Source organism: Cygnus olor, chromosome 1, assembly GCF_009769625.2.
Source record: "Cygnus olor isolate bCygOlo1 chromosome 1, bCygOlo1.pri.v2, whole genome shotgun sequence".
In the NCBI taxonomy this organism is placed as follows: Eukaryota; Metazoa; Chordata; class Aves; order Anseriformes; family Anatidae; genus Cygnus; species Cygnus olor.
In genome coordinates, this window is record NC_049169.1 from 181,353,744 (window position 1) to 181,381,668 (window position 27,925).

Genomic DNA, 27,925 nt, shown 5'->3' on the forward strand with positions numbered 1-27,925 from the left:
CTAAGTTTGAGAGAGTCTCATTAAGAAAGAAGTTTTAGAGATTGGGTCAAAAGAAGTAAATGATACTGAGAGCTGAAATAATAAATCTTTAATGACCTGGAAGGTGCATCAGTTCAGTCCTTGGTTCAGGAAGCAACTAACAAACGTCTCAACTGTGCGAAGGGCATGCTGATTGAGTGACAGGGGGCTGCAAATATGATACGAGTATGAGAAACCTAAAGCCTGGGAAAGTTTTCTAGCTAAGGAAAACCACTGATGTGTTTGCGGAGAGGCTGGAGCACTTCAGTAACTCCGTATTGATGGATCAGAGGAGGGCTACCAAGCAGCCAACTGTTACGAAGCGTTCAGCTTAGTACTGCATCATGCCAAGGAATCGGCTACCTTCATCGCCATCTGAGCTTGATATATAGGCCTGCTGTAGGAGTTTGTGCATTTATTGTTCTTAGTGAAATAATTCAGTTTTGAAGATGGTCTTCCACGTTCATCACCACCACTTTGTTTTCTTTCATAGTTTTCCATTCTTCCTCACATGCGTTGTGTTTGTTCTTTTGTAGAACTGTTCGTGTCTGGCTGAAGAGAGACAGTGGGCAGTACTGGCCCAGCATATACCATGCAATGCCATGTAAGTATAAGGAAGCATTCATTATCTACTGTGTATTTACAAAATGTCTCTTCTGATTTTGATGAAGCTTAATGTTTATGACCATTTGCAAGCTTACCAATCCATATTAAATTCAATGCTTGAACAGTCCCCTTGGTTTCTGTGAAGCCTTACCAAGTTGCATGCTAATGCTCCCAAGAGACATCAGGGATTACAGCAGCAAAAGAACACAAATATGCTAGCAAGGGATGAGCATGTAATGCAAACATAGATCAACAAATGTGGGAGCTCAAAATGTAGGCTTGCATTCTGCCTCTAATGGAGTCCATAAAGCTTTGTAAGTCTCCAGTATAAATCACTCTGCCCTTCCTATTTCATGTGCTCAGTCCATTAGAGTGCAATGGTAAATGGTTTTATTTGATAAGAACTTAATATCCTGCAGTAGCTAATATGATAGAGGGCATACTAGGCAGATTTTCCAGTGGAGGAGCAAAATCATTTTACCCCCGCAATTAGATGTGGAAAAACCAAGTCTCCCTGATGGATCCTTTCAGTATGATCTGCTGTAGGCCTCCTCTCCCAAAGAGAGTGTTCATGCTTTAAAAGAAACTGCAGATCAATGTCCATTTTTCCAGGAGGCAGTTGAAGAAAGTACTGCCCTGTCATAACCTGTGTTGAGTGCAGAGGTATAACTCCTCAGGTCACCAACAGCAGGAGTATGCTAATATTCTTCTGTCGCCTTCAAATGTGCTGGGTTAGCCCATCTTCAGAAATCAAACAGATCGAGGTGCATTTATCAAGTCCCATTGAGGTATTCTGTCTGGAGAAAGTAGTATTTTAAGCTAACATGGCTAGATTTGGAAAAGGGCATCTGCCTCCATGATGCATAAAATACTTAATAGGTATAAATGTTAAACACTTTTAGTAGCACAGCACCAGCTTGGGGCCATAGAGTGGCCCTGATGTTTGCCTGCCTGCCCTGAGAAAACATTCGTTTGGTAAATAGAGAGGAACATCCCTTTCCTTTGGTGATGGGCAAACTCATAAGAATATTTGAAGCCTCAAAAGTATTTTCTGTTCAAGATTTTACTCAAAAAGGTATTGGAAAGCAACTAATGATGTGGCAGTTTGTGGATCTCTGTCAAACAGTTATGAAATGGTTCTTCTCACAGTTAGGCATTGATGCTTCTCTTTTTCCATGTGGTGTTTTTGCATATGCTTGCATTTTAAAATCTTGTTAACTCTTCCTCTGGTCTTAGAGAGGCCGCATTATTGCCAGTAATAACAGCTACATTGGAAAAGATTGAGTAGATTCAGACCCACTCAAAGGGGACTGTTTTAAAGTCCCTTCATGAATTTGAACACCTGACACTGTTCCTTCACTTAAGGCTGGTAAATTTTTGAGTCATGAGACATTTGAGTTATGCTGAATTAATCACCGGTTTTAAGAATGATCAGGTATAATTAAAGACTGGAGCAACGTCAATTACATTGTTATCAGCTGTGGCTTTAAGCTTGGAAATCATAGGAAGGGCTCCAAGTCAGCCTCTGCACGTTTCCACTTGACTGGCAATGATTGTTTTGATTGTTTCTGCATGGATCACCTTTTTGATGGTCCTCCGCTTTAGGTTCACATTGGTTTTTGTTGTCTAGAGAACAACAACTGCCCAGAGGTTCTCTATGGAAAAAAAAAAGAATAAGTAGTAGCCATGGTGGTGTCTTTGTGCTGCTTGGCAAGCTGTGAGAGTGGCGGTCCCACCTACAGATACCCCATTAACATGATTCGTGACTTTGGTTACAATGGCACATGACCCGCACACCCTTTTATAATTTTTATAAACTGAGTTTGTGGCCTGGGTACTCTGGAAGGTGAAAAGGATGAGGTGTTGGGCTGAGCCAGCCACGTGCTTTGGTCAAGCTCTGCACCCTAATGGGGCCATCAGTGTGTTCTAACTGAAACCCATTAAATAGCTGCAAGAAAGATCAGGCTTGCAGATTGCTTCTGACTAGGGACATTTTCTTCTGTTTAGAAGTGGGCTCCCCAATTACAGTGTCATGCCCTGCCTATGGGTGTTTCTCTGATCGGAAAACTGTGGACAACAAATTGGCCACATTTTTGATCATTTCCTCCAGCCCTCGAGAAAGAGTGAGCTGTGGGTGTTCAAACCAGATCGCTGCACAGCCAAGCCTTTACAATGAGAAAGGGTAATGGAAACACCCTGCGGTGGATATAGTTTCTGTGGTCTTTTGCTGGCTTTCTCAGCCAGTGTCACAGAAGTGTCGAGCACCAAAAGGCCTTTTGGGAGCATTGCACAGAGCATGGTCACGGAGACCGGTGGCTGGAGTGGGTTGTATTCAGCCATGCTGAACCACTGGTTGAACTCGGTCTGCTTTCAAAAACCACCACAGGCAGAACCCCTATTTAAAAATACACACTGAATATTGTCAGTATGGCAAACTAGCTGAACTGGAAGTCTGACTAATCTTCTCCTTCATGTCAGAGTTGTCTCAACATCTGTATTAACAATAGACCTCTGATGAGCAAGTTAATCCTCCTCATGGATATATGTGTAACCTTTAAATTTTTGGGTGGTATCTGTACAGGAGGGAAAAAAAAACAAACATTGCTTTTCACAAAATTACAAAAGAGCATTGTAGTCTGTAGATATGAGCTTTGCATAAAAATAAAACACACAGAAAGACCCAAATCCGACCAGACAAAAAAACTCTCTCAGATGGAGAACCGACTGCAGGTTTTATTGAGGGACAGTAGAGGACCTAGGGTTTGAGTCAGATAATATCTTATGATGTCTGTCTTACGATGGTTTTCATAGTTAACACTTTGTTTTGAAGAGGAAGGTCAAAAACTGTGCAAAGCAAAACATGCTTCTTAAACTATGCCACTTCTGGCAATTCATGGGGGTGTCCCTGAAACTGCAGACACCGAGTTTGTATTTCTCTTCTACTTCTGTCAGCCTCTAATCGAGGTGACGCACTCTTGGGTGCATGAAGGACATAATTTTTTCTTTTCCCTGCATAATTCAGTTTCCAAATACAAAAATCTGAGCATCAGTCTGTATTTGTCCTGTATTTAAGGTAAAGAATACACCCAGACCTCTGTGTCAGGAATATCCCACCCATCCTCTGTCATAGTTCACATCAATCTTTTTCTGGTCTGAAATCCAAATCATAGCTAGGCATTAAAGTCGAGAGCCTTCAAAGTGCTATTATTTTTCATGGTTATTATTTTGAAAGGCTCTTAAACATCTTGGAAGCTTAGGGTTTTTTACATTTTACCCCTCCTTTTAATGAGCCTACATGCTTAAGTATCTGAATGTCATTGTCTAATTTTCATCTAAAGCATAAGCTGCAGCAGTCTGGTCACAACTGGTATCACTTTAACCACATTAGTGTAGCTAGTGTGGACATAAGCTTAGTGCTGACATGTTATTTTTTCAAGGGGTAAATGTTACTGAAGAATTCCCTTAGGAAAACGATTATAGCAAAATCTCTTTATGCTGCTATGACTATGTACACGTGGGTTTGGAACTCAGAAGTGACTTCTTTTTTAGCAGCCTATCTCAAACAGTTGCTTGCACCTTTTGTATCTGAAGTGTTTCAGGCTATTTGGAAAAAAGCATACTTGAAATAGCTTAATTTACCTGAGACTTTTTCTTTGTGAACTGTTTATCGTCTTCAGAGTTACTAATAGTTCTTTCAATGTATGCACACTGTCTGGCATTTTAAAGCTGGAATGTAGAATATGCCTGTTCTGGCATAAAGTGCCTTTTAAAAGGATTTGATGTCTACTCTGCTCAGAATTGCTTTGTCTCTCTCAGCTTTTTCTACAGCTTTCTAATTCTCTACAACCCTAGAAGTCTGACTATATAACAGTAATGCACCACCATCTGAAGGGAAGCTTTGAATTTGCCTTTTCTGAGGAAGGGGTATAGAAAGGAGCGATTTCATCACTGTTAGTAGCCATAATATACTGTTTCCATCCTGGCAAGTTCCTTGAATTGAAGCCTTTTCTTTGGTTTAATTCAGTCAGTCTGGATGTGAATCTGGTAGGCTTTCTGCTTGCAGTTAGTTGTCCTTTAGGAGATGTACAAGGGGGATAGAAGGGGAACAATAATGAAAGTAGAAGATAGATAGATAGATAGATAGATAGATTTTATTTTTTTTAAAACAGTCAACATAGACTGTCCTCTTCTTGATATAGCTCTGTGGTGAACTAATGAGGATGAACAGCTGACTTATGAAGTGTTTAATCCTAGGTGAGACATTGCTCAAATGGAGAATATACCAAGTACAGGTTACTGGGAAGAAAGAACTCCAAACTTGTTAGTAACTGAAACACTGCAAGTAATCATAATGGAGAATAGAAAACAAGGGGTGCAGGGAGCAGAACTAAAAGCACACCTGACTGTACTCTATATTTATCACAAGAATACGGTTTAGAAAACACTCTTATCACTACAGAAAGGGCAAGAATGCCTGCCCCTAGTTACCTGTGGCAACTGATGCTGAAAAATTATTTCTGAAGGTTTTGTTGGGACAGCAGGACCCCCAGCTGCATGTTGCTGTGCTGAGCAGTAAAAACAATCCCTGCCTTCTGAAAGCAGCTTCACAGTTTCTCAATTAAGCCAAGCATAGCTCTTGAGTTTTTACAAGAAAAGTCTGTTATACCCTTGATACATACCTTTCCAGGTCCTCGAGGGACTGATGACTTACGTGCAATTTAAGAGTGTATCCTGATGTTTATTAGAGTAGTATTGATGTAAGAAACAATGGCTAGTTTTCAATAGAGTCTTGGCCATAGTATGTGCTACTTTCATAGTGTTGTTTGTGGTCAAACTAGAGTAGGGGGCAGCTGGACTCACAGTCCATATCGGATATTGGCTGATGGCTGATTTCTGTTAACGTTGATTCAAGTCAACTTTCTTACCGCAGGTATAGGATGGGAGCCTCTGACATATTACAGTGCTTTCTTTTATTGTTAGCAAAGTAAAACAAAAACAACAATAACAAATTACCTACCTAAATTATGCAACTAAGTAACTCTAAGGTTCGTACAGAAATGTCAGGTACTGCTTATATCAAGACATCAGCACTGTTCTTGTATGACATACCTCATGACTGTTTTCAGATAACTTTAGTAAGGAAAAATGAAAGAGCTGGAGCAAGAAATAATAGTTATTCCATGTCCTGATAGGATAGGACTGACTGAATTGCACGAACACTGGTTTTTTTAAATGCTTGTCTATTGGAAGGGGGCAAAATGATGAAGCATCATGAAGCATGCTAGCTACTTTTAGGCTTTCCAGAGCTTCAAGAAAATGAGAATCGCAGTTTTGTTAACTTCATCATCATGTTCATTTTTTTCAGCTCCATGTTCATGCATGTCTTTTAACCCGGAAACCAGAAGGCTGTCCATAGGTCTAGACAATGGTACAATCTCAGTAAGTACATACAAAGATTTCTAGTTGAAATGCTTCCCATGTGTGCTGTGGTGAGGATATTTTTGCTAGTGTTTGGGAAAGATAATTTTTACTGCTAGTGGAACTGAAGCTGTAGTGTGGAAAATGGTAGATTATTGCAAATTTTGTTCCAACCCTCACATAGAGACTGAGTGGAGTTTGCAATAAGTTTGCAACATTTATTAGGCAACTAAATAAACTGTCTTAATTTGCATATATCTTAAAAAAAAACACACAACAGAAAACAGCTGTTGTTTTATTAAATGAGTGCCTTGTTAATCATGTCATACCAAAGTTTTCTGAAAGCAGCAATTAAGAGAGGAAAAATCATCTTCTGAGAGGCAGAAGGTGGTTTTCTGCTCCATATTTAGCTGCTTTTCCAAATTTCAGGGTTCAGATTTTGTTTTCATCTCATTTCCTTCATAGGAGTTGGCAGTGCTGTTGCTGAAAGATTTGGTTCATTAGCATCTAAGAAAGATCTGTGTACATGGAAAGGAAGCAGGATATTAAAACAAGAGTCTGTCTTTTAGATATGGGACAGAGAGTAACTGTTGATCTTAATCATTGGATTTTTCTTGTGGAATGGTTGGTGAAGTGCTGTGTCACCTTGTAGAAGGGAGCCATGGGTCAGAGAGGGTCTCACCTATGCCTCAGCAATAGACTCCTCCTTCAGTTTAAGAACATTTTATCCTCATTTCAGACTCGGTCTACTGTTGTCTCTGCCTTATGGGCTTTATAACTGAATGAATGTTTGCAGGTTGACATAAAGGCAGCTGTCGGCACTAAAGCCAAAATGGCATTTGGGAATAGATGTGTGACCCTTTTAGCTGTTGCCTGTGAGCTGTATCAAAGATGTGAAGGTTTTAACCCATAAAAATATTAATGGCTCAGCACCAGAGATTTTGGGTGCCTGTAGGAGATTTCTCCATTTGTATCTAGGAGGCGGGACAGCTGCCAGAGAATTCCCTGAACTTCTGAAATTCCCTCCTTCCCACTCTCTGAAATAGCTTTAATTTTCCAGTCCTACTGGAGACATTTGTTTTTACCAGGCCTTTGAGGAATGTGAATGTGACTGTAAAGAAAGCATTTAAGTACTCCAGTTCGATGGAAGACATGTGTCCTTTGTCTTTGGGGCATTTTGCTCTGAAGAGTCAGAGAGTCTGAATGGAGTCAAGTATTTTCCATTCTAAAACTAAAGAATGTGAATGAGATATGCAGATGGTAAACCAACATGTTACTTAGGGTACTTATACTGGCATATCTGAGACAGATTGTATTTGTTGTCATGCTGCACTTTTCTTTTCCCCTCTTCTGGATACAAGTACATAAGATGGGGAAGGGCTTGTCTGTGTTGCTTCATTTAGTCCCTCCTAGCTTTAGGCAGTTGTGTGGTGGAGGCTTTTGCAGAAAATATTCTCCACAAATTTCCACAAGCAATTAAAAGTTTCCCTCTGTAGCAAACCTAAGGCTTATAAGAAAAGCCACAACTGTAATATGCTATAAGAAGTGCTGAAGCTGGTGATGGAAGCAGAACAAGGAACAAAGGACTCCTGGTAAGGTCTGTATAAGCTAACATAGTTCACATATTGTCAAATGAATCTTTTTGCAGTGAGAGGGAGTCCTGATATTACTTTCAGATGTAAATAGGGATAAGAAAGTGAAACTGCCTTTTACATGAAACTTTTGAAAGTTATATGGCTTTTGGATAAGTCTGGTGCTCCAGAAATGTTGATGATGCCTTTCAAGATTGATGGGCAGCACTGTTATTGTCAGAGAGATGTTCCAGCATTGGCATCGTGGAGTGAGCTTTTATGCCCTGCTTTTCCTTGTGAAGCAGGGTGACAATTTTTGCTCCTACGAAGATGAAGAGATTGTTTTCAACCTTTTAACTTCTCAGCATGAAGGCTGCACAAACATTTGTGCAGCACAATGTACTGTTCTCTTGAGTGAAAGTTTGTCGGGCATCTTACTTGAAAAGCACTGGTACCTAAAGCAAAACCAACCAACAAACAAAAAGTCTCTTGTGATCTTCATATATATATATATATGTATATATATATATGTGTAATGTACCTTGCAATCCCTTTTTGAGGAGAAATGGCACTCTGTTACTTTATGTCTTTGGGACTGTCTCTTTTTGGAAGCCAAAAGATGCTACAGTGGTCATAAATTCCTTGCTCTGAATGGGAGGAAAAATACTTTAATGGGTGCAAAGTCTCTCAAGAAATCACAATGAAAAGCAACAGAGGAAAAGTCTATCGCTTGGAATAAACAGGAGACTTCCATAGCCACGATGTAACTCCTCGCCTAATTTCATCCAAAAGTCAGCTTCCTAGACAAAGTCAATCACTAGGCTCTGCTGCTGGTAGGGAGGTGAACTGCCCTCAGACATACCCATGTTATTTACCCTTGAAACTGTCATAGAATGGCATAAATCTCCCTTCGTATTTCTGGGAAGATTTAACAGAGGCATTTAGGTTTCAGATAGACGGAGCTGAATGAAAATGATCTTTCTGTCCCTGCTTATGTCCAGCTGAAACTATTACACACTTTGAGAAGGGCCACAAGGAAAACAGGGCATCAGAACAGCCCCCTCAGAATTCTTCCTTGGGGGTGGCACTTAAGATAGATTCATTGTCCACATCATTTGATCTTGCAGGTGTCCACAGGTTTGCTGTAAACAGCACTTGAATACCTAGGCTCTACCTGCTGGTATACACCTCTGCCACAGTGGGAAGTTTTGTATTTTTTCCCCTCAAGAAAACTACATAATAGTTTCTATCCTCTTCCACTTTTTGCACTTTATAAAGTGAAAACCCTGTAATCGTTTTTTAGAGCTATCTTTTCAACAGATGTAGACATGGGCTCTGGCAGCAGATTTAAGGGTCTTCATTCTCCTCCATTTATGAAGCCAGTTTGCTGTTCTCTGGCAGACGTGGTGAGAGCGCTGTCAGTCACTTGTGTTAATAGGATGAAGTCAAACCTCTAAGGAGATCCACACTGTGCTGTCGAAATGGCATCATTTATCAGAGCACAGGCTGTAAATTCCCTGGGGTGGAAACTCAGTTGTGAATGGGTAACACACGGCTAATATATAAACATTATTGACTTTCAGAGGGATTCAGTTGCCTGTGCAGAGGTCTCTAGTGCTGTTTTGTGATACATCACTTGATATCCACCTGCAGCTTTGGAAGGGCATGGCTCTTCTTTAGACCTTGGGTCATATCAGTCAGCCCCGTGGCCAAGCACTCTGAAAGGCATACGCCCGAGAATGGGTTTTGTTTACCTTAACAGGAATAATTAATGTTAAAAAGATGTAGTCAGTGTTTTTGTAGTGTGGACAACAATGTATGTGCAGCAGGGCATGAATTTCTGGAGCAAGGTGCCCCGTGTTAAAATACCTGTCTGTTGACGTAACTAAAACATTTGGCCTTGAGAGGGATAGGGGAATGAGGGCAGTGAAGAACATGTGACAGCGTACAGGGGAGCAAGAAGGAAAAGAACCGGAGGAAGATTGGAAAATGCAAAAACAAGGAGATGCCTCTCAAAGTAACGTGCTTTCAGGGGAGAAAAGGAGAAGCAAGGAGTCTTTGGGGTCATAAAAAAGAACACGTGATATCCAGTACTCATGTTATTGGGACTGTGTTCATCTCTTTGTAAGGAGTGGTGTATCAATAGTATGGAACCGTGGTTTGCATTACAGCAGACATAGCTAGTCAATACTCGGGTAAACCTTGCTAATTGCACTTGTGTTTTGATTCACTGCATTGCAATGGAGAGTTTCAAACACCTTTTTCAGTCTTCCACTGCAGGTAGCTGAACAGACTGGCCACATCAAGTTTGTCAAAGGCAAAATGCCAAAACAAAGTGAGAATGCAAACCACATTGTTCCTCTCCTCTGACGCTCTGGTCACCAGCATCCGTGCGTCACCACAGTGAAATCCGGGGGCAGTACCAGTACAGGCACATCGGTGGGGAAGGCAGACATAATCTCCCACCACACATTGCAGCAATTAAAGCTGTTGTTCTTCAGGCGACGACAGCAGACAGTTAATGTTCGTAGCAAAGCGTGTTGCTTCAATCGGGCTTTGTAGCGAAGCATTTCATGTGGTGGCTTAGCATTCTGCAGGCGGTGGTTAATGAAAACCACTTCCCCCATAAGGAGGCAGGGAGGTGCAGCAGATTTTTAACGCTCTGTAGTTTGTAGAGTTAAGGTGACCCTGCTATACAAACCCAGCTGACTTAATTGATTTGTTGCTGCTCTTTAAATAATGCTCCCCATTGTAGGCCTCGTCTGCTGGAGGAAAGCTGAAGGGAGGTAGATCAGAATAAAGGAGGGGAAGATGAAATAGCGCAATTCAAGAGGACGTATTTATAACTAATTTACAAGCAGAAACCTAGTAACAGTAAAATACATAAATGCCTCAACCCACTCACAGTTGTTTTCCTGGAAGCTGGGCTCTGTAGCTTTTCAAAAGATGGCTATGGTAGCCTCTCCACATTGATGGCAAGCATTAGGTATGATGTGTTAGGGATAATCCTGGTGCTGGAAAGCCATGCTAATCACCTGGCGACCCCACAGGAAACACAGAGTGACCGTTTTTGTTCCAGTTTAGAAAATGTGGGTAAATACCAGCTTTTCAGTGGTTAAAATGTCTTCTCATACTCTTCTGCACGAAGCATTTGGTTTGCTATAATAATAGTCTGTAGGCTCATGGAGCCCAGTCCTCTCTACCTGTCTGCTGCACAGTGCTTTTGGCAGTGCTTATACATGAATATTTCACAATTGTGTGCTTTAAAATTTAGTTTATCTTCTGTTTAATGATGTTCCTCTTGTTTTCACTCTCTTTCTAGATTAAACAAATTAGGTTTTACTTCTATCCCCTAGGGAGATTAGCCCAGGGAGTTTCTGTATAGATTGTTTATAAATAATTAATACGATGTGTTTTCAAGCTCCTTGTTTTTTCTTGTGTTTCTCTGAATACGTGGTGTGTGCACACAGATACCTGAGAGTGGTTTGAAAGCTAATTCATGTGGTGGTGCCGCAGAGCCTACCTTTTACCTGGGTTTTTCCTTCAGAGTGATGTTGCAGGAGTTGTATTGTGGCACTGTTTCCACTGCTCTGAGCAACTCCCCTCCCCAAAACAAGTGGCAGAAACACCCAGGTGCTCCTTCAGTGTAACCATATGGGATTTTTCCAGGAGCTGAGACTGCCATGCAGACTCTTTACTGCTGGTTCTCATCATTCCCTCCTCTGAAAGCAGGATCAGTGGTTAAACCAAGGCAGCAGGAGGGCAGACCATCTCCTGTTAGGCGTGCTCTTCCCTGGCAGCCGGGGAGCAGGATGGGTCACCCCAGGCATGTGTCCCCAGGCAGCTGAAGTCTGTGCTAAGCCACCCTCCCTGCCCGTGCACAGTTAGCCACAGTGGAGCAGTAGCAAAGCAAGAAGGTCTGCTTCTGAGATGCCAGAGTAAATATTAACCAACAGTGGGGTAAAATCAAGGAGGAAAAGGTCTGGGTTTATTTGCCTGAAGTACTGAGAGACTTCTGAACAGAAATCTGAACTGCAACCCCCTCCCAGATTATTGGTATGTAGTTTGGAATGAGCAACTTCAGGGGGAACTCACACATACTTAAATTGATTTTCCTGTGTGTACAGGTGGGGGTGTGCATGCACATGTGCACACACATGCATTTATAGCTGGATGCACATACAGATGTCTGCCCAAGTAATCCTGAGCCAGGGGGTGTTTGCTCTGTGCCAGCCACTTTGGCCAGCTTTTAGAACTTCTTTTCGTTAGTTCCCCTCATATCTCCACCGTTCTGTTCAGAAGCACTCATGAAGCTTTCTTAGGCAGTTTTAAAAAGTGAAATAACTTGTGGGGTTTCTTTTAGATTGAGTTATCCCATATTAGCAAAAGTGTAGATAGTACTATGGTTACAAAGGGAGAGCTTACATTGGTAACAAATTCAAGTGAAAACATTCCCAAACACTTCACATAGCTAAGCGCTGTTTCTTTGTTTTTTTGTTTTTCTCTTCCTTCAGGAATTCATTTTATCAGAAGATTACAACAAGATGACACTAGTGAAAAGTTACCAGGGTAAGAACTCAGATCCATATTAATTAGTCTGTATTGTCATTAATTTTTATTAATGTGCTCTTAAGGTCTATGAATTGAAAGAAGTCTTCTTACTGTGATTTTGTTTTTAAACTAATATAAATGCTGTTTTTACCAGTGGATCAATAATATGCTTTGTTCTGAGATTGCAAGACTTTTAAAGAGCTATTTCATGTTCCATGTTTCATTTTAAATGTTCTTTAGGAATATTATTCTAGACAGCAAACTGTCCAAAATCCAGGCTGTGTAGAGGGAAAGGGAGCATTAATTTTTAATGTTTAGTAATATAGTGTATCTAATGAAGCAATTTAGAAGACTAACCATCTTTTAGGACTGAAGCATTTAAGACTGTAGCTTTTGGGGTCAGTCTGGTTATATTTCAATAAATGTTTGCTTCAGTAATCTCAAGATTGGATACCTGTCATAGTAAAAGGCCAAGAAATATTAATTCATAACTTCTCTGATTGCATTCTCATATTCATTAATGTGATGCTTTAAGAAGCCTGGCTATTTATCCTTGTTAAACTTCTAAAGGATGCTGCACTTGCGGTAGGTATTCTTATAAAAGTAACAAATACATGCTACAATTTTATCTTTATCTTTTATCTCCTTTGCTATTAGACTTGGGTGATATATGATGAGCATTATGCTTCTGTATGAAAGTCTCTGTATGAAAATCATAAGATTGCTGCAGTATTGCTGTACAAGTCTTTAGTATCTGAGTTTATGGTTTGCTCCACAGTCACCAAAGTTTGACCCAGCTGGGTTTCATGTTCGAATTGTTGCAATGCAGAGTCCTATTATCAGTTCTGCAACTCCTTTTGCAATTAGCTTATCCACTTGCATGCTTGGATTCAATCCTGCAGGCTAATCACACCCTAGGAAGGGTGAGCTGAAGTGAATTTTTCTGTGTATCCCCTTCACACTGGAAACTGGCAGTCCATCCCTTTTATTTATTACTACTAACTTCTACCTCTCTGTTGTTGCTTGGTGCTGCTCTTCATTTCTGCAGCTTTCCCCCAGCAAAACCTCTTGCCCTGCACTGTGCATGGCTACGTGCTGGCTGTGTTTGTTGGCTTTTTTCCTTAACATACAGTGCAGAACCTCGTGCCTATTCTCTCCAGGCATGGCTCTTCCCCTTTCCATCTTCTCTCCAGCCTGCTCCTTGCATGGTGCTTGCTGCCGCTTTCTCTTAGAAGTACAATTCAAATCATTTCTTTTCTGCACACCAACAGTGGTCAAACCTGCGAATGAAGGACCAGCTTTCTATTTTTGCTGCTTCATGTTCCTGAGTCTTTACTAATCCTAGGGCTCAGACTTTTTCCTTGCTCTGCTATCAACTTCCAACCATCTGAAATTTTACTTCTTTAAGCCTTGCATGGGCCAAATTCCTTCAATTTCTGCACCCAAATTCCTATAGGGTAGACAGCAATCTTTCCATATTGTTCCGAGGAACTTCTCTGCATTTCAAATGGAGAGTTTGGGGTGGTTTTTATGCTTCCAAAGACGTTTAATCTTTCCAGAGTGTCAGCTTTTACACAAACAAATGTAAGCAGCCTTCTTTGTGCAACACATGTTGCTGGGTCCCAGAACAGTAATAAACCAGTAGGCCTGTGGATTGAGGAGCACGGCAGTCACTGTTCATTTACAGCTGGGAATAATTCAGCACATCTTTCAAGCCACTTGTTTTATTAAAACGTCAGCTCAATCAGCACTTCACAACCAAACCCACTGGTCATTCATACAAAAAGCCCTCTCTGTACAAGCCTGGGTTCCATTGCTTTAATGAAAAGCTTTTGAGGGCTTTATTTAGGTAGCAGCAGCAATTTATTCATTCAGCTGGTTTATTCATCTTGCCCAGCTGTGATCTTTTCCTTTTTCATTTGTTATTTTTCCCATTTTCTTTTTAGCTGATTCCCATGCAATGCTAAAGCTTCCCTCTGGTGTCGGGTTGTGCCTGCACATAACTCCTTATGCTGCTGGGGTATGGAGGAGCAGCAGCATGCTGCCACATGGGCATCTGCTGTCATAAAACCAGCTCAAGACAGGATTAAATAGAGCCTTTTCCACAATGGCTGTTTTGTCGGTGATGGTACAAGAATGGAAGAGAGACTTGGGCTACCTTAAAAGATAGATGGCTAATGTAGGCGTGGAAGGAATTAAGTTTTGCTTCTTCTCTTCCTCATGCAAACACTGAATGTGCAGGGGAGGAGTCTTACAGGCTTTCATGGTATCTCATGTCAACAGGGTTATTGGACAGGAGCTTCTTCTATAGGGAAGGGCGAGCAGATGGGCAGGGAAAGGCAGAGCTGCATGCAAGGGGTGCTGTTTCCAGTGGTCTTCTACCTGCGTGTTCTTTGCGGTGCAATTATATGTCTGTCTGCTTAATTTTCAGCTCATCAAAGCAGGGTCATAATGATTCTGTTCGTCCTGGAGATGGAGTGGGTGCTGAGCACCGGACAAGACAAGCACTTCACGTGGCACTGTTCAGAGAGCGGCCAGCGCCTGGGAGGGTACCGCACCAGCGCGGGGGCCTGTGGCCTGCAGTATCCTTTGCTGAGCTCTTTGGCACTTAAACAGCCTTTTTGTTTGTTAGCTTTCTTTTTTATATTTCCCTAATTGTCCTCCAACTTTTGTGCCCTGTGTACGTTCAGTGTTTTGTAAGAGAAACCGTTATCTAAAGCCGATTAAAAAAAAAAACAACAACCCAACACTAACTGTTCTCCTTGCTTTGTCTCCTTAATACATGGTGGCATATTTAGGTCTTAGCATTTCTGAGCAAAACAATGGGCAATCTGCAACCTGTTGTGGTCTGCTATTGTAATAAATAAAGACAGGGCCTTCGTTCAAACATGCAGTGTATTCTTTTTTTCTAAAAATTAATGGTAGCAAAGTAGGTCGGCGATCAGGTCAGTGTGTGTGTGTCTATGCATGGTAAGAATTAAATGACTTTAATATGAAATAATGAGTACTTGTCCTTCACTCTGGAACAGCCCACTGTGCATTGGGAATTTGGGCCAACTAAAGAATAAATGGCTCCAGAAACGGCACTCAAGTGGCTTATTCACCTAGAGCTGCCCCAGCTGCCTGACAATAAAAGAAATATTAATTCAGCTTTATTGCAAACGAAAAGGGAAGTAGAAAAGTATGAGCTCTTAGGCTGAAATCAGGGGTTAGCATAAACAGACCTTTTAGTGCCCCGTAGCATATGTGCTAGAGATGATGTGTGTTTTGCTAGTTCATGGGAAATGAGACTGACTCAAAATTACACCCTGAACAAGGGAAATACTTGCACTTGCTTTATATCTTCTGGTTGAATGAAGGGCAAACTAATCTAAATGGCATAGTGTGTGAACTCCATTTTTAATTAATTAATAAATATTTTAGAAAGTGTGATATAGAAATTTGTTCTGCATTTCCTAAAGCTCTCTAGAGAGCAGACTGGTTCAAGTGATTGCAAATTTTGGAGGACACTTTAATTTGGGTCGTTGGGTCATGCTGGTGGAGGGCCAGGGAAATGACAACCATTGACAAATACTGAAAAACCTTGGCAGAACCAGGAATGTTTGGGTTTGGTTGTTTTTGTTGTTTTTGTTGTTGTTTTCCCCAGTGTCCTGACTGCATTTGATCAATGTGAAGGAATTGATCCTTTAATATGCAATATGGAATCTAACTGTGGAATTAAATCAGATGAAGAGGTCAGAATCTGTTGAGATAGATGGCTCCAGTAAGTGGCTGAATGGGTCTGGATTTTATTCAGTTAAGAATACGGTGTGTGATACACCTGATGTAACTGACACTTCCCCAGATATGTTATAAAACATAGACTGGCTCTTGCAACATGAGCATTGCCACCAAATTGCTATTAAAAACCGTTTAAGGAGATAATCTTCTGGAGGACTTCTATGACACTGGCCAGTGGTCTGGAAAAAAGATGAGAGTTTTATTTGTGTACCTAAATATAACAAAGAAGCAGGAAACAAGTAACAGTTATTTTAAACAATTTTATGGAAGGAAAGAGGAATAATAAACACCATGAGACTCTAGCACCTAAGCTAGAGAGCCTGGGAAGATGAGACTCCTCTGTTTGTGGCAAAGGGCTACTTCCAAGGCATTTCATAATTTGTGTTTTTATTATATTATTATATCTTCAGGAAGTCTCTTTTTTCGTGCTATTTGGTTTACTCAGACTGCTTTATTAATATGAACAGCTATGAGTTTGATATCTAAAAGTACACCCTGAATAGCTCCTTGAAACTGGAGCACTATTCATGAGGTTGCAGTATACTCATGTTAAAAGCATTAACAAGTCATGAAAAGCAGTGCATAAAACAAAAATTGTGTGCAAACAATGTATATTCCTCAGCATTTGTCCATCAGATTTGATGTGGAAACTCGGCACGTGTTTGTTGGTGATCATTCTGGGCAAGTAACCATACTCAAATTAGAGCAAGAGTCCTGCAGCCTTGTTACAACATTTAAGGGACACACAGGTAAGGCTTGAGGAGGAGACCCTATTTGGTTCTTCATCTGTGCTCAGCATCATGGCGATGTAACTCTCCTGTGAAACAGTAAATAGCATGGAAGGGAGCTCAAACTGTCCCTATAGCTCAGGGAAGTTTGTTCTTCTTTATTGCTGAAGAGAGGGATTAGACTTCTGAAAAGTGCAGAAAATACCCCTATCAGTTACTGCTAATTAAAGTAGAGTGAGGACAAAAGTTGCAGTAACTCTGGGGGTGGAAAAGATGCTTCCTGGGGAAAGACCCATATTGGTAGACATTATTGCCCAGGTGGGATATGCACACCCAAGATGTGCTTATTGGAGGAGCTGAGTGGTGGTTTTGCTACTGGGGCTTGTGCTCCATCATGCTTTAAAAACAGCAGCCCTTGGATGTGGACTTGCTGTCTAACAGAAGAAACGATCGTTCCTCAGCACCTTCCCTTCGTATCCCTCCTCTATGACTGAATGCTAATAACTCGAGCACAAGGCAGTTCAATCCTCATACTAAGATACTGTGAAGATTTCTGTAGATTTCCCACTTCCTTCTGTTTTACTGTAAAATCTGTCACCTGGGAGTGGTGGAGATGAAAAGCTGTGCAGTTACACTGTGACCATCATATGGTGGCTTTCCTTCTGCTGCGCTCTGCTGCTCAGTGGGTTCATCCACACAAGCAAGCAGCAGCTGAGCCCTCTGGCTGCAGAAGAGCAGGGTTAGGGCTTCAGTAACATTTCCAGGCGGCTGCTTATCAGATGGCCAATACAGTGGCTGCATGGCCCTTGCTAAAGAGACCACTTTTAATCACTCTCTCTTTGGTTTTGGTGATATATTTAAATATGTATCTGTATATTTGGTGATATCTTTAAATGTGTACCTATATATTTAGTTACATTCTTCTGTAATAAAGTGACTGTTCTGTGCATCTCTTATTTCAGGCGGTGTCACTGCTCTCTGTTGGGACCCAATACAGAGAGTTTTATTCTCAGGCAGTTCTGATCATTCCATTATAATGTGGGATATTGGAGGAAGAAAAGGAACAGCCATCGAGCTGCAAGGACATAAGTACGTTCAAAGCCCTTCCTCCTGTTTTTATGAGAGAAAAGCTGAAGGCAGAAGCCACATCTGGAAACAGAAACAGCCCAGAGGTTACAGTTTTCACATGCCTCAAGCTTGTATGTGTGACTCCCTGTGGTCCATATACAACCAGAGTAAATTGTTTAAAGTGAGTTTTTCAGTTTGGGGCCCACAGGCTGCTTTAAAAGTCTGCAAAGGGTAGTGAAAGAAAGCGCAATTATCTGCAGTCCTGAATGTGTTATGTGAGAGTACACCTCTGCTGGAAAGGAAGGGTCCTCAAATGAAAACAGCTGCAGGGAAATTCTTGCTTTTTAGTTGTCAGGTTCTTTCGTTCCCCTAGAGGGAGCATCAGGCTTGGACAATTAGTTATGTTTTACTCCATGCTAACCAGGTGTTTTCCATCTCACTTTACCTCCAGCCTGAATTACAAGTAATATGCTTTACCCATATGGGCTTTCAACATCTCTGTAATGCAAAGAGGCTTCATCTCTGCACGTACAGACCTCACACTTGCATTGTACTGTAGATGTCTTTGAAGAAGAGTAAGCCTGTGCTGGGCGTTCATTAGGCTAGAAGTAGAATGGCTGTTGTTGCAATGACTTCTGAGCCTTTTAAATGCTGGCATACATGTGGGACTGGCATGCCAGGCTTAGGTATGGAGAGGCAAAATCCCATGGTGGTTTTGGTCTGGCAGTATTTACAGCTTCTTACATATTCATACATTTCCCTTGGGTGATGCTGTGCTCTGCTGAGTGGTTTGGTTGGGCCACTGGGATTTCAGAGCACTGCGGAGTTCTTGTGGGAATTCCCAGATCACTCTTGAACCCTAACGCTGGCACTTGCTAATGCCCTTCTGCTATATTTATTGCTGTGGAAACAAGTTCTTCTGATACGAAGTTAGCCTCTGGATCTTAATGGGTAGCATGGCTGTTGGCAGGCTCCATGCAGTATAGAGACCTGGTCCTAATGACAATGGGGATCAGGAAACATTTCACTTAAGTGCAGGTCAGCACTGTGAAGGTAGACTGAAGGAAGAAAGAATCAAAAAATTCTTTGTGGGTTTAAACTGTATTGTTTCTTAAATGCTGCTTTTTCTTCAAAGAAGAAGCAAAAGCACCTAAATCATCCACCTTAGCTTGGGAAGGCTTAGAAACAGTTTAGCAATTCCTATATTATGTTTTAAACTCTCCGTGCTTGTTAGTGCTAAAAGAAAATCTTCAGCAGTTCTTCAGTGTTTTGTTTCTAGATGTTGCAGAGTGTTATCAAAACACAAAATCACAGAGTGGTTGAGGCTGGAAAGGACCTCTGGGGATCATCTGGTCCAACCCCCCTGCCAAGCATGGTCATGTAGAGCACACGCACAGGATGACATCCAGGCAGGGTTTGAATATCTCCAGAGAAGAAGACTCCACAACCTCTCTGGGCAACCTGTTCCAGTGCTCTCTCACCCTCACAGTAAAGAAGTGTTCTCTCCCATTCAGCTGGAACTTGCTGTGTTTCAGTTTGTGCCCCTTGCCTCTTGTTCCATCTCTGGCACCACTGCAGACAGTCTGGCCCCATCCTCTTGACACCCTTCAGGTATTTATAGACATTGATAAGATCCTCTCTCAGCCTTCTCTTTTCCAGGCTAAACAGGCCCAGCTCTCTCAGCCTGTCCCCATAAGACAGGTGTTCCAGTCCCCTCATCACCTAAGCAGCCCTCCTCTGAACTCGCTCCAGTAGCTTCATGTCCCTCTTGCACTGGGGAGCCCAGAACTGGACACAACACTCCAGGTGTGGCCTCACCAGGGCTGAGCAGAGGAAGAGGATCACCTCCCTTGACCTGCTGGCAACACTTCCGAATGCAGCCCAGGACACCGTTGGTCTTCTTGGCCACGAGGGCACATTGCTGGCTCATGGTCAGCCTGCTGTCCACCAGGACTCCCAGGTCCTCTCCAGCAGGTCACCCCCCAGCCGGTACTGGTGATTGGGGTTATTCCTCCCTAGGGGCAGGACCCTGCTCTTGCCTTTGTTGAACTTCATGAGGTTCCTCTCCAGCCTGTTGAGGTCCCTCTGAATGGCAGCACAGCCCTCTGGGGTATCGGCCACTCCTCCCAGATCTGTGTCATCAGCAAACTTGCTGAGGGTGCGCTTGGTTCCATCGTCCAGGCCATTGATGAAGAAGTTGAAGAAGACTGGCCCCAGTACTGCCCCCTGGGGCAACCACTATGTAGAGACCTTCAACTAGACTGCACCACTGAGCACAACGCTCTGAGCTCTGCCATCCAGCCAGTTCTCAGCCCACCTCACTGTCCATTCATCTGTCCCACACTTCCTGAGCTTGCTTATGAGGATGCTGTGGGAGACATCTACTAACCTTCTGAAGAGAAGCCGCCTTACCAGGGCACTCAGATGTGAGCGGGAGAGACCCTGCAGTTGCAGCCCTGTTCTGGCTTCCCAGCTCAGCTCCCAGTCTCAGGAGCAGTGAAACCAGTTATCAGGACAGGTCCTTGCTTTTGTGGATGCTGCCCAGGTGAGCAATGTTCTGGCTCTGGTCCCACCTGGACAGCAAAGACTCCAATTTGCATCCAAAGAATACCAAGAAAATTAAAAACAGGGAAACAAAAACCACACAACATACAGGCAAACGAGTGATTTATATTGCTTTATTGCACGTTTTGTGCTTACTTTTGTGCTAGCCTTAAATTGTTGATTAGTAACTGTCTTGTTTCTTTTCCAGCGACCGAGTTCAGTCTCTCTCCTATGCTCACCACACTCGGCAGCTCATCTCGTGTGGTGCCGATGGGGGAATCGTTGTATGGAACATGGATGTTGAGAGACAGGAGGTAGGGACCTGTTCTTGCTGATTCTGTCTGAAACAGCCTTGGGAAGAAGGGGTCTTTCTAAGGTGTGCAGCTTTCCATTCGAACAAGATCTTTCCAGGCATTAAAAATGTTGTTGGATATGCTCCAGTTATTATACAGCAATTATGCCATGCCTTTGATAATATGGTGCAGGGGAAATTATCCGGCAGAAAATGTGTATTAAGTAAGCTGCTAAATGGTTTCCGTCCTTTACTGCTCTGAAAGACATCCTCTGAGGAGGGTATCATGAGATGTTCTGCTTTGTTTTTCGGGACATCATGAGAAATATTTCAGAGGTAAATGGATAGATTGATTTTTTTTTTTTTAAGGAAACAGAATAAGAAAGCTCTTTGTCATCTCTGAAAACCTGCAACCCACGTATTTTTTTTTCTTTTCCCCTTATTCTTGCTAAAAAGGCGTTTAGTTATGGCTTCAGTCTCGCCTGCTACCAGGTCTTGCTCCCTTCTGGTATAAGCACATATAACTGGATAAATGATGACTTTGGTGATCCAGACAGTAAGATTTCACCCACGCACTCCCAATTCCTTTCATGCTGTGTGCCCAGCAAATGCAGACAGGTGCAGAAATGTACCCTGGGTCTTCTGTGCTGTGGGAGCTGCCTCCGCTCGGCAGCTTCGAAGACCTGACTCAGCGGGGTGAGCGAGCGAGTCAGGCTTCAGCCCTAGTGGTGAATGTGGCACATTCTGGCAAAATGAGTCACGGCAAGCCTCTGCTCTTTCCTGCATGGAGGCAGCAGCCGTGCTTAGTGCTGTGCCCTATTCCCACAGGTGGGCAAGGCTGTGTGTGGGCACAGGCACCACGAATACTCCGAATGCCCGCGGTAGGCAGGTTGGGGTAAGGAGAGGTTACTCCCAGCCAGCGTGGGGCCGTGGCTGCAAGGGATTCAGCTGAAAACACACTTCTGGGTGCATTCCTTCACCTCATCCTTTTAGCACGTGGGGAAGACCGCTGTAATTAGAGAAAAGCGAGGAGGGATAAGGGCGGTGAGTTTCTCCCAGAGCAGCCTGTGCTTGTAGCAGCACCGTCTGTAATCAGCTTTGCTGCTTCTCCACGAGGGTTTTGGTCTCCCCGGGCTGTGCGTGTCTCCCTTGAGCAAGGAGGAACGATAAGTGGAAAATTGGATTTTAAAACCGACTGAAATAGGCCTAGGCAGGAACCGAGCTACTCCTGCTCCCTTTTTTTTACGTGAATTAGCATTCCAGTTGGCTCTCTTCAATTGCTAATCTAATGGCCAATTATGTCATCAGCTCCAAAAGTGAAACGAAAGCAAAGCAGGTTCCTCCCTCCCACCAGATGTTTCCTTTTTGCTGCAGCCTGAACATCCAGAAATGAAAACCTTACTTCATCCAGAAATAAAAACCTTACTCATCCGCCGCCTTTGAAAGGCTGCAGGAAGGGGTTAAGATTGGTTTGTTGCAAAACAGACAGAAGTGATGTGAGAAGACTGGTTAAAAAGTGGAGGAGAAATATAATTAGCTAAATGAGGGCTTAGCAGCAGGTGCTAATGGGTGTGCTGCTTTCCCTGACTATAGCTATTTGGACTTCTTCTTGTTACCCGGTAGCGCAATAGGGTGTCCATTGTGCTAAAACGCCTCCAAAACGTAAACCTTTGAGATCTTAGCACCAGTTCTTGTTTGGGGGGTCCTACAGCACTTTGTTTTTTCTTTTGGATTTTGGCTTTGGTATTTTTCCCCTGATTTTTTTTTTTCACTTGACGTTTGCTCAGCATTCACTTTGATACCAGGTTTTCCCACATCTCTGAGATTGCATTAGAGTGAATTAAGCCATTTTATCCCTCGATTCCTTATTTTAATCTCTATTTTTAAAAAGCGGTGAGAAGAGAACATCTGAAAAATGCTAGCAGTGTGTCTCTGATTACAAAGCAATTCCTTGTCATGAGCAAAACATCTTTTTCATGTTTAATGTTCAGATGCTGAAGAGATGAAAACTTTATTCATGCAGATCTGTAGGCATTAATCTAAAATGCTGTTGTGGGTAGAAAAGACAGATTTGCCCTTGCAGAGTGAACAGCCTTCAAAGCAACTGACAGAAGAAGCTGAAGCAGGCAAGTTGCTTCATTGCTGGAGGTCAAACCTATTGTGGGAGTTGAGGGTCTCCATCAGCCTTACCTTATCTTTGCCTGGCTGTCATAGTATTTAGGAATACGGAAATACTTTCATAGTATTTAGGAATATTAGTACTAAATACTAATATTTAGGAATATTCCTATAATAACAATTTAGGAATATTAATACTAAACACCATGGGGAGAAGGGTTGCATGTCCACCATCAGCTTAATGCACGACACGTGTTAGGGGATCCAAGTGTAGGGGAGGAGGTCGTTTGCTCCCTCCATGAGCCCCCCTCTGCCGTTTCAGGCATTTCCTGACATCTTCCAGGATCTGACAAGTCTTGCTTCCCTATGGGGAGTCTGTTCCTTGCTGCTCTTCACAGCAAAGCCTGGCTGCAGGAAAGAGAAAGGCCTTTGACATTTTCTTTCTTTTTCTTTAAATCTTTTTACCCTCTTTAGCCACAGCGTGAGTGCCAATCTATGCATTGCATTAGGAAATGGAAGGCTTTCCCTTCATCATCTTTGTGTGAAAGCAGGGAAAAAAGCTGTTTTGGGTTTTAGGCTTGTTCAGGAGACCCTCATTTTGCCTGCCTTGTGTGATTTGCAGCACAGATACCTCTGACAGCAGGAATGCCTCTTACAGCATTAAAAGAAAGAAAAGGAAAGAAAGAGAGGGAGAGGTGGAGGGGGAAGCCAAATTTCAGATACCTCCCCCTTCCCTCCAGTTAAGTAGCTTGGCTATTGGAAGTACTCATTGCCTCCAGTTCCTACCAGAGGCATCAGCAGATGGTAAATGCTGTCCAGACAGGACATTCATTTTTAAAAGCCTAATTCCAAAACTGAAGAGGTGGGGGGACGTTTGTTTCTTCCTGGGTTATTTTTAGGGTCTTATAATCAAACTCTGCTTCACGTGGTGGGTGAGAAGTGTTCCTCCTGCATCCTTCAAGGCTCAGAGCTGAGCCCAAATAGACGCCCCCATGAATAGGTAAAATGGCTTCTTGTGAAAATGGTTTTTAATCCAGTTCAGTTGACAACATTACTGCATCCCAACATGTCTTTCTTGCCCGGTCTCTGGGCTCTTATGGAAGTTTGTTGCTCATTCCTTCTGTTTGTGTTGCAGACCCCTGAGTGGCTGGACAGCGACTCCTGTCAAAAATGTGACCAGCCTTTCTTCTGGAACTTCAAGCAAATGTGGGACAGTAAGAAAATAGGCCTCAGGCAGGTTTGTATGGGTCCTTTGGTGCGTTAATGTGATGCAGTTAGGCTTCTTCTCTCTCATTATGTATTTTGGTATTTTTTTTAGCCCCTAACAGCTTGAGAACTTGCACTTTGTTCTTCTGCTGAGTGCTCAGTAGTGAGCTGCCCTCAGTGATCAGGCTTGGATTTCTGGTTGGGAGGAACACACTGAGAGCCAAAAACCTGGCCTGTCAGAAGCAGAAGCTTTTTCTCCTTTTTTTCTTTTTGCAGCCAGTTCCAATAGCAAATGCACATAATAGAGCCTGGGCTGAATAAATTGTTTGGGGGCTGTCTGTAGCTTTAGCCATGTGGGATTTTGCTTATTGTCAGTTGAGTCTGTTGTAGAAAGAAATTTGCAGATGATTTTTGGAGATTGTGCTGGAAGCAAAGCTGTTTTCAATGGGCTTGGGTAAACATCTGTAACTGCTCAGGCTGTGTTGGAAATGGCTTACTGGTCTGCTTGGAACACGCTGCTGCATTTCCCTGCCCAGCAGGAGGGGGCCGTGGATCCCAAATTTTTAGGAGGAGCGGGGCGTAAAAAAGCTGGAAGAGATGCTCTTGTGGAGCTTGAAAAGTCTCGAAAAGTTTAGAAAGTCTCAAAACACGTCTGAGCCACAGCTGAGCTGCCTTTTCCTCTTTCTTTTTGCAATGCTTATCACTACAGAGCCTGACCCTCTTATGGCAGGCAAGGCAGCCCTGCAGTCCTACACAGCCCATGTGTGAGAAAACCCAAGGCAGGTGGTAACAAAACGCAGAAACACCAGGGCTTCTGGGGCTGAAAGAGGCCAAGGGGTTGACTGGGATGATTAGGTGATACGTGTTAGGGGAGAGGCTGGGATGAGGCTCTAGAATGACGCTGCAGCACCGTAGCCCTGTCCTGCTTTGACCTGGACATCCTTTAACGTGGCATGCGTTGCTCAGTGGTGGTGTAGTCCCCTACAGCCCCAAAGCGAGACTCAAAAGATGGGCATACCTAGGGCAGGATGGACATGCTCCTTGTCCTGTCTTCCCATCTCTCTCTCTCCTAAGAAAAAGAGGACAGCTTGGACAACTTCTTTCACCTTCCACCCTGTTAAAAAATCCTGTAATACTGGTCACTCGGTGAAGAAATTGTGACCCACAGATGCCAAGCACCTACTGGGGAGGAAGCAGTGATTCCCTGGGCGGTGCGTGGTGTCACCATGGAGCAAGGGGGAGAGAAACAGGGCCCCCCTGGCCTGTGCAGTGCTTTATCTGCCAGTTCCCGGTGTCCAAGCTGATGATCAGCTGCTGCTTGCCCCAGGTAGAGGAAAAAAAGTTTTTTTGGTTGGTTGGTTTTGACCTATTTATTCTGAAGCCCTTGCCTGTGTTCTTTCATCTTCCCTGGAAAAGTAGCTTTTTATGTTTGCTGCAGCCCCAGCTGTGTCCTGCTGAAGTGAGATGGCAGAGCCGGCGGGGCACGAGCAGTGCTCTGTCTCTGGGCTTGTGGCTGAAGAAGTCTTTTTGCCTGTTGTCTCCTACAGCACCACTGCCGCAAGTGCGGGAAGGCCGTCTGCGGCAAGTGCAGCTCCAAGCGCTCCTCCATCCCGCTGATGGGCTTCGAGTTTGAAGTGAGGGTCTGCGATAGCTGCCACGAGTCCATCACGGATGAAGAGTAAGTGTGGACAGCCTGGAGCAGGACAAAACTCCCCATCTGGGAGGGCCTGTGGGGCTGTGGGAGGGAGCAGCCGGTGGGGTGGTCCCTGAAGGAGGGGCAAGGGAAGCCCCTGAAGTCCCTCACAGTCTGGGGAGGGGACAGAGGGACGTACACCCCTGCTCTTGTCATGCTGGAAAGGTCTCAAATTGCAGTTTACAGAGAGGTTGCTGAGTCGGTGGCTTACAGAAGCACTCAAATGCTTATTTGAAAAATCCTGCAGACACAGTTTTTGCTGATTTGGTACCTCTTTCTTCAGGCGGGCGCCCACAGCTACTTTCCATGACAGCAAGCACAACATAGTTCACGTACACTTTGATGCCACCAGAGGATGGCTCTTGACCTCGGGGACAGACAAGGTTATTAAGGTAGGAGTGAGGAGATTGCTCTAGCTCCTCTATTTCATTTCCCCTTTCTCTCCCATGTGGATTCATGTGCGTCCTACCTGCCTTCTTCCACCCAGAGCTCTCTCTCACTAATTGATGCAATTCTGCCCGGTAAAGAGCAAAGAGGTCCTGGTCTATGAAGTTACTGCCTGAAGGGACAGGGACGACACTACAGCAAAGTCAGTGCTCACAGTGACTTCTCTTCAAGGAAGACAGACTGCTTTTTGATGTGGCTAATTAGTTTGTGTGGCCAGGTAAAGAAAGGCCCCACAGACATCAAATCTCCATATGGAGAAATAGTTAAAATGATAAGTTTATAGCAAAGCTCTAGCAATTAAGAACAAAAACAAAACAAACAAACAAACAAACAACCTCATAATCGTAGTATGACTGCTTATCATTCAAGTTAGCAATACAGTGTGGGTTTTTGTTAGTTTCTCTTAAAGCCAGCTATGAACTCAGCTTATTAGAATAAAGTGTAAAGTGACATGAGTGTTAGAAAATGAAATTAAACTTTGTTGGACCATTGGACCTGGTGCATCCAGCTCTGGCCAAGTAGCCTCCCGTAAGCAAAAATAAAAAAGTGCAAATTCCTTAGATATGACATTACATACTGTATTTTATTGTATTTGCCACTATTCACTATGTTATTGTATGTTGTTATATCAACAGTTGTGGGATATGACACCAGTAGTGTCTTGATGATGCACCAGTGGAACTTGAAGGGTGATATTTACAGAAGAAACAGATTTCCTAACCCTAATCACACTGCAGAAGATAGATAACACTGGGCGCATACGGCAGATGAGAAAGGAACTAATGTGTTTACAACAATTTTATGTCCTCTGCTTGATCAAGGCTGAACATTTGCACGAAGACTTTTTCCACTTATTCTCAAAATATCCAAGAAGGTATTTTTTTAACTAATGGTTTGTACGATCTGACTTCAGTTGTCTTGAGTTTGTTCGGAAAATCCGTGTGCGGTGCAATTTTTAGTTTTTGTATTTCCTTGTGTCAGGATACTTGCTGCTTTGTACAGAGGGTTCTGGGTTTGTGTCTTACCATGTACGTTTTCGGTATCGACAGACTGCATAAAGGCAATCAGCTCTCCCCACAGCGAGCACCTCTCTATTTGGGATGTTCCTGCTGACGATGCTCTCTTCCGTGGAGGAACTCCAGGCACGGTGCTGCACGTTCTTTGCGTTTGATGGACTTGCAGTTCCTAAAAAGGGCTCTGCCATCCACTTGTCCTCGCAGACATCAGCCAGAGAGCGCTGGATTGTTTTGCAGGAGCTGAAGTACAGCTTCCAGCCGCTCTCCTTGCTGCACAAGTTGCAAAACCAGGGGGCCAGGTTGCATAGCAACTAATTTCTACAAAAGCTGAAATAGTTTTCCAGCTCAGAGCATTGCAAGGAGCACACAGACCTGCTTTGATGAGGCTGCAGGCTGATTCTAATGAAATTATTGACAACTGTGAGCAGCTTTTGGGAGGGTGTGCATGGGGGCATGGGGAGCGGATCTAAAGCTGGTCTGGGTCTGAAAAGTCTGTTTTACCTCTACCTCTACCTTGCGCAGCAACATTTCAGCATTTATATCTGTCTGTGTTGTTGAACATGAATTTGTTTTTCCCATTTTCCATACGGTTAGTCATATTTATTTTTTAAAATGCTGATGGTTTTTATTAATTTCCTCTCTAGATCAGAAACTGATATTGCTGAATGACACCCATTGTCCTGTTGTCATATTTGACAGTTTCTTTTAAAAAATAAAAAGTATTTAAAAACCTGGATTACTAACTTACCTTTTTAAAAGGAAATTGTGAAGATGAATAAAAAAGAACAAAAACCCACAGCTTTTTTGTTCCAGAGGGATGTTATCTGAGGAGTCATATTTGAGTTCCTCTACATCCATTTCAGTGTTTA

The 27,925-nt window shown here is 43.0% G+C and overlaps 1 protein-coding gene across 2 annotated transcripts in view; it reads left to right on the forward strand.

Moving 5' to 3' along the window:
* WDFY2 (WD repeat and FYVE domain containing 2) overlaps positions 1-27,791 on the forward strand; it is a 59,841-nt gene extending 32,050 nt beyond the window's left edge. For both annotated transcript variants that reach the window (XM_040542815.1, XM_040542823.1), the window contains exons 2-12: positions 555-622; positions 5,990-6,063; positions 12,128-12,182; positions 14,596-14,746; positions 16,581-16,693; positions 17,635-17,761; positions 20,493-20,598; positions 23,830-23,931; positions 25,448-25,578; positions 25,877-25,985; positions 26,676-27,791. In XM_040542815.1, the coding sequence (XP_040398749.1) occupies positions 555-622; positions 5,990-6,063; positions 12,128-12,182; positions 14,596-14,746; positions 16,581-16,693; positions 17,635-17,761; positions 20,493-20,598; positions 23,830-23,931; positions 25,448-25,578; positions 25,877-25,985; positions 26,676-26,705 (1,066 nt within the window). In that variant the 3' untranslated portion in view covers positions 26,706-27,791. The remainder of the gene's footprint in view (positions 1-554; positions 623-5,989; positions 6,064-12,127; positions 12,183-14,595; positions 14,747-16,580; positions 16,694-17,634; positions 17,762-20,492; positions 20,599-23,829; positions 23,932-25,447; positions 25,579-25,876; positions 25,986-26,675) is intronic.
* The last annotated feature ends 134 nt before the right edge of the window (positions 27,792-27,925 follow it).